Consider the following 6,139-nt stretch of genomic DNA (forward strand, 5'->3'; position numbering starts at 1 on the left):
AGCCCCCACCGACGCAGCCGCCACAGCCCCCCGTGCAAGCCCCACCCCTGCACCCTTACAAATGCACCATGTGTAATTACTCCACCACGACTCTGAAAGGGCTAAGAGTCCATCAGCAGCACAAACACTCGTTCTGCGACAACTTGCCAAAATTCGAGGGGCCGCCCTCCAGCCTCCCATTGGAAAGTGAGACAGACAGCCACCCCTCTTCCAGCAACACTGTGAAGAAAAGCCAGACCTCAATTCTTGGGTTGTCCTCCAAGAACAATTTTGTAGCTAAGGCCTCTCGGAAGCTCGCTAGTGACTTTCCTCTCGACTTATCGCCGGTGAAGAAGAGGACGAGGATCGACGAGATCGCGAGCAACCTGCAGAGCAAGATCAACCAGAGCAAACAGCAGGAGGATGCCGTGATCAACGTCGAGGATGATGAGGAGGAAGAAGAAGACAATGAAGTGGAGATCGAGGTGGAGTTGGACCGGGAAGAAGAGCCAACGGAGCCAGTCCTGGAGGTGCCCCCTCCCTTTGCAACGCAGCAGCTGTGGGTGCCAGATGCCAGCGTGCCCCAGAAGGAGCCCAACTTCAGAAACATCAGCCACGATTACAATGCCACCAACGGGGCGGAGATTGAGCTCACACTTTCGGAAGACGAAGAGGATTATTACGGCTCCTCGACAAACTTGAAAGATCACCAAATTCCCGGTACTGCTCTGCTGAACGCCCAGGTTCCCCTGTATGGGACCGAGCACACTAACGAAAGTACAGACTTTAGTGACTCTGGGAGGCTTTACTATTGCAAACACTGTGACTTTAACAACAAATCTGCCCGGAGTGTCAGCACCCACTATCAGCGAATGCACCCGTACATTAAATTCAGCTTCAGGTACATCTTGGACCCCAACGACCACAGCGCGGTGTACCGGTGCCTGGAGTGCTACATTGATTACACCAACTTCGAAGATCTCCAGCAGCACTACGGTGAGCACCACCCCGAAGCCATGAATGTCCTCAACTTTGACCATTCGGACCTGATCTACCGGTGTCGTTTCTGTTCCTACACGAGCCCCAACGTGAGGAGCCTGATGCCACACTACCAAAGAATGCACCCCACGGTGAAGATCAATAACGCCATGATCTTTTCCAGCTATGTCGTGGAGCAGCAGGAGGGGCTGAGCACCGAGTCCCAGACGCTGCGGGAGATCCTGAACTCGGCGCCCAAGAACCTGGCGACATCCACGCCCGTGGCTCGCGGTGGCGGCATGGCGTTCAATAAAAGCACCCCTCCCAAGACCTTTCCTCCAGAATGTGAAAACCAGAAGGACCCCTCCGTGAACACCGTGGTCGTTTACGACTGTGACGTTTGCTCGTTCGCAAGCCCCAACATGCACTCTGTCTTGGTTCACTATCAGAAGAAACACCCCGAAGAAAAGGCTTCCTACTTTAGGATCCAGAAAACCATGCGCATGGTGTCTGTGGACAGGGGCGCGGCCCTTTCTCAATTATCATTTGAGGTGGGTGCTCCCATGTCTCCCAAAATGTCCACCATGGGTTCAAAAAAAAACAGAGCTTTACTACTGCAAACACTGCTCCTACAGCAATCGGTCAGTTGTGGGAGTGCTTGTCCACTACCAGAAAAGACACCCAGAAATAAAGGTCACTGCCAAATATATCAGACAGGCTCCTCCCACAGCGGCCATGATGAGAGGGGCCGAGGGGCCCCAAGGCTCCCCCCGGCCGCCCGCCCCCATGCAGCCGCTGAGCCGGAGCAGCTCCGAGAGAGATGGCCCCCCTGTGGAGAACGAGATGTTTTTCTGCCAGCACTGTGATTACGGGAACCGGACGGTCAAAGGGGTACTCATTCATTATCAGAAGAAGCACCGAGACTTCAAGGCCAACGCAGATGTGATCCGGCAGCACACGGCCACCATCCGAAGCCTCTGTGACCGGAACCAGAGGAAGTCCGCCAGTTGCATGCTGGTTGCCCCCTCCGGCGTGGAGCGAGACAAAACAAAACTGCGAGCCCTCAAGTGTAGGCAGTGCTCGTACACTTCCCCCTACTTCTACGCACTGAGGAAGCATACCAAGAAAGACCACCCCGCCCTCAAGGCCACGGTCACGTCCATCATGCGCTGGGCGTTCCTCGATGGCTCCATAGAAGCTGGCTATCACTGCGAGTGGTGCATCTATTCCCACACGGAGCCCAACGGCCTGCTCCTGCATTACCAAAGGAGGCACCCCGAGCATTACGTGGACTACACCTACATGGCTACCAAACTCTGGGCCGGGCCAGACCCATCCCCTCCCTCCCTCATGATGCCAGCCGAAGCCAAAACCTACCGATGCCGAGACTGTGTCTTCGAAGCCATCTCCATCTGGGACATCACCAATCACTACCAAGCGTTCCACCCCTGGGCCATGAATGGCGACGAGTCGGTGCTGCTGGACATCATCAAGGAGAAGGATGCTGTGGAGAACCCCATCCCTTCGTCCGAAGAGTTAGTGGGCCCCGTGAATTGTGAAAGCGGTTTGCCCGCTCCCCTCCCCGAGCAGGACGTGGAATGCCCCGAGGATGCCCGGCTTTCCCCAGAGAAGAGCCTCCAGCTCTCCTCGGCCAACCCTGCCATCAACTCCACCCCGTACCAGTGCACCGTGTGCCAGTCCGAGTATAACAACCTGCACGGCCTTCTGACCCATTACGGGAAGAAGCACCCCGGCATGAAGGTGAAGGCCGCTGACTTCGCCCAGGACATCGACATCAACCCAGGCGCCGTCTACAAGTGCCGGCACTGCCCCTACATCAACACCCGCATCCACGGCGTCCTGACCCACTACCAGAAGCGACACCCGGCCATCAAGGTGACCGCCGAGGACTTTGTGCACGACGTGGAGCAGTCCGCCGACATCACCCAGAACGACGTGGAGGAGACGAGCCGGATCTTCAAGCAAGGGTTCGGCGCCTACCGCTGCAAACTGTGCCCCTACACGCATGGCACTCTGGAGAAGCTCAAAATCCACTACGAGAAGTACCACAACCAGCCTGAATTCGATGTCTTCTCCCCGTCGCCCCCGAAGCTGCCGGTGTCCCTCGAGCCCGAGATCACCACTGAAGTGAGCCCCTCCCAAGTCTCCATCACCGAGGAGGAGGTGGGGGAGGAGCCCGTGCCCGCTGCTCACTTCTCTACCTCGCACCTGGCCTCGCACACGGTGTTCCGGTGCCAGCTCTGCAAGTACTTCTGCTCCACGAGGAAGGGCATCGCCAGGCACTACCGCATCAAGCACAACAACGTCCGCGCCCAGCCCGAGGGCAAGAACAACCTCTTCAAGTGCGCCCTGTGCTCCTACACCAACCCCATCCGCAAAGGGCTGGCGGCCCACTACCAGAAGCGCCACGACATCGATGCCTATTACACCCACTGCCTGGCGGCCTCCAGGACCATCAGCGACAAGCCCAACAAGGTCATCATCCCGTCCCCGCCCAAGGACGACTCGCCGCAGCTCAGCGAGGAACTGCGGCGGGCGGTGGAGAAGAAGAAGTGCTCTCTGTGCTCCTTCCAGTCCTTCAGCAAGAAGGGCATCGTGTCCCACTACATGAAGCGCCACCCGGGGGTGTTCCCCAAGAAGCAGCACGCCAGCAAGCTGGGGGGCTACTTCACGGCCGTCTACGCGGATGAGCCCGAGAAGCCGGTGCTGCTGGAGGAGGAGGAGAGAGGCAGCTTGGAGAAAGCCGAGGTGGAGGGAGGCGAGACGCAGGAGATGGAGTGGCTCCCATTCCGCTGCATCAAGTGCTTCAAGCTCTCCTTCAGCACGGCCGAGCTGCTGTGCATGCATTACACCGACCACCACAGCCGGGACCTCAAGAGGGACTTTGTTATCCTGGGCGGCGGCCCCCGCCCGCAGGGCCCCGCCTACCAGTGTAAGCACTGCGATAGCAAACTGCAGAGCACCGCGGAGCTGACCTCACACTTGAACGTTCACAATGAGGAATTCCAGAAGCGTGCCAAACGTCAGGAGAGGAGGAAACAGCTTTTGAGCAAGCAGAAATATGCAGATGGTGCTTTTGCAGATTTCAAACAAGAGAGGGTAAGGATATGTTTTGATTTCCCTTCCCCCAGGAGGCCTCTCAGCACTGGTGCCCACACGCACGTCTTCGTTGCCAGCCAAGCTGCCACGGGCTTCCTAGTGACTTAGCTTGCCAGAGAGCTCAATAAGTCAATTAAACATTTCGAGCTTGATTATCCCCATTCTGTGCTCACTCTTCTCCACGGTCCTGTGCCCCTCCCTCTCACTCCTCCGGAGGCTCCCCAGGGGAGGGTTGGGGTGGTTTCTCTGTGTCTCTCTCTGCCAAGCAGCCTCGTCGGAGGCCTAGGTCCACGGCGACGCTCGCTCTCTTTCCTGAGGCCGCCGTGGGCTGTCTCTTGGTCTCATGAGCGCTTCCCAGCCGTGTCTCGGTCTGCAGTGTGGCTACATGAACCTAACATCTCCCGGAGTAGAATGGTGTGTGTGTGTCAAGAAGCTCACTAACGGCGTAGCTATGCAACGTTCTCACCTGCGTAGTTGACATGGGTTTGCAGACCAGATCCCTTGGTGGCCGTGACCATGAGGCTCCTGCACAGAAATCTTCTCACAAGTCGTAATGCACGCGGGTTCCAGAGACTTTGCATAGTAGGCAGTGTGCCACGACTCTGACGAATTCCTTATGTAAAAAAAAAAAAAAAAAAAAAAAATACTCATTCTCTCCCTTGGTTTTTAACCTGCTAATCTGCTTTAAAATAAAATCTGCTAGTAAGCTACAAGAATAAATGCCGGCCGTTGCGGGAGGGGCTCCGAGTACTGACAGCTACCACTGTATTTTACCAGCCTTTTGGTCACTTAGAAGAGGTGCCAAAGATCAAGGAGCGGAAGGTGGTGGGCTACAAGTGTAAATTCTGTGTGGAAGTGCACCCGACGCTCCGAGCCATCTGCAATCACCTGCGGAAGCACGTCCAGTACGGCAGCGTCCCCGCCGTGTCCGCCGTGAAGGTGAGCGCTGGGAAGGCCTGGATGCGCGTCCCTTTGTGTGAGCCCATGCGCGTTACTCATTAACCCCGTTGCTCAAAGCAGCTCCGGAGCGGGCGGCCCGGAGTGTGCGCATTCCTGAGTGTTGCCGGCGTCGGTCTGGCTTGTTTTGATTTCTTTGCAGGTTGGACGTCCCTCCTCTTGCGTGTCTCGACGCGGTCGAGCTCCGATCTGGTTCCCTGCCACGTGGGTAGTTTGGTGGAAACAGACAATCCGGGCCTCTCGCTCGCACAGGAGGCTTCGAGTCGCCCTTCTCTTCTGCGTGTAGCACCACTAGGTGTTTGCTCTTGAGAGGAATTGAGTGTGTTCTGTCTTGTCCTCTTCGGCTCCTCCCACTGCCTGACTTCTCACTGTCCTTTCTCATTGGGCTGGCGGGCGCAGAGAGCCCGGGAGAGTCCGTCTTTTGCTGCTTATCCTGGGTCCTCGAAGGAGTGGCAGAGATATTACACCTAAAACTAAAAGCCTTAAGTCACAGTTGACCCTGAGAGCCTGTTGACCTGATTTGTCCTCCCACCCACCCTCCCTTTTTATCCAATCCCAGTCCCGCCCCCAAACTCCCCCCCCCCCCCACACACACACACCTTTCATAGGCTGCCTGTTGCGAACTTCATAACCAGAATAGCAGCCGTTGTTGGGATAGCCACACCGCCATCCCGGCCTTCTAGGAGGGGCTAGCCTGCTGAGGTAGAGGAGTTGGCTCAGGGCTCTGCTCTTCCTCCCTGGATATGTGACTGTGTATTTGTCACCAGCCCCGTTTGATCTTGTCCTGTTCTGCCTGTGTGGCGTGGAGGCGAACCTTCTGCTTTTCTCCTCTGAAGACTGAAACTGCCTGGCTGTGGGCAGCGCAGGGGCCACGGTGGGCAGCACAGGGGCAGCGGTGGCCAGTGTCTTCCCTGCTTCTGCGGGGTGTCCCAGCCTTGGACTCACTCAGGGGAGACAGAGCGGCTCTCCCCATAATCCGTAATCCAAGGAGCCACCTGGAAACATGAGTATCTTCAAAGCAGGCAGCTTCTTAACTTTTTGAATTGATTATTCATCAACCTTCAGGCAAGGGCTGAAGTCACCGTCTGCGGGGCGGGGTGAGCAC

At 56.9% G+C, this 6,139-nt stretch overlaps 1 protein-coding gene across 1 annotated transcript in view; it reads left to right on the forward strand.

Annotated features, from left to right (window-relative positions):
* The window catches only part of ZNF462 (zinc finger protein 462), a 139,424-nt gene that overhangs the window by 56,621 nt on the left and 76,664 nt on the right, over nucleotides 1–6,139 (forward strand). The window contains 3 exon segments of the mRNA XM_006771135.2: nucleotides 1–1,552; nucleotides 1,554–4,077; nucleotides 4,855–5,016. The exon segment at nucleotides 1–1,552 is cut by the window's left edge and continues 29 nt beyond it. Coding sequence (XP_006771198.1) covers nucleotides 1–1,552; nucleotides 1,554–4,077; nucleotides 4,855–5,016 — 4,238 coding nt within the window.

The sequence above is a fragment of the Myotis davidii genome, unplaced genomic scaffold (genome assembly GCF_000327345.1).
Source record: "Myotis davidii unplaced genomic scaffold, ASM32734v1 scaffold64, whole genome shotgun sequence".
NCBI classification, from domain to species: domain Eukaryota; kingdom Metazoa; phylum Chordata; class Mammalia; order Chiroptera; family Vespertilionidae; genus Myotis; species Myotis davidii.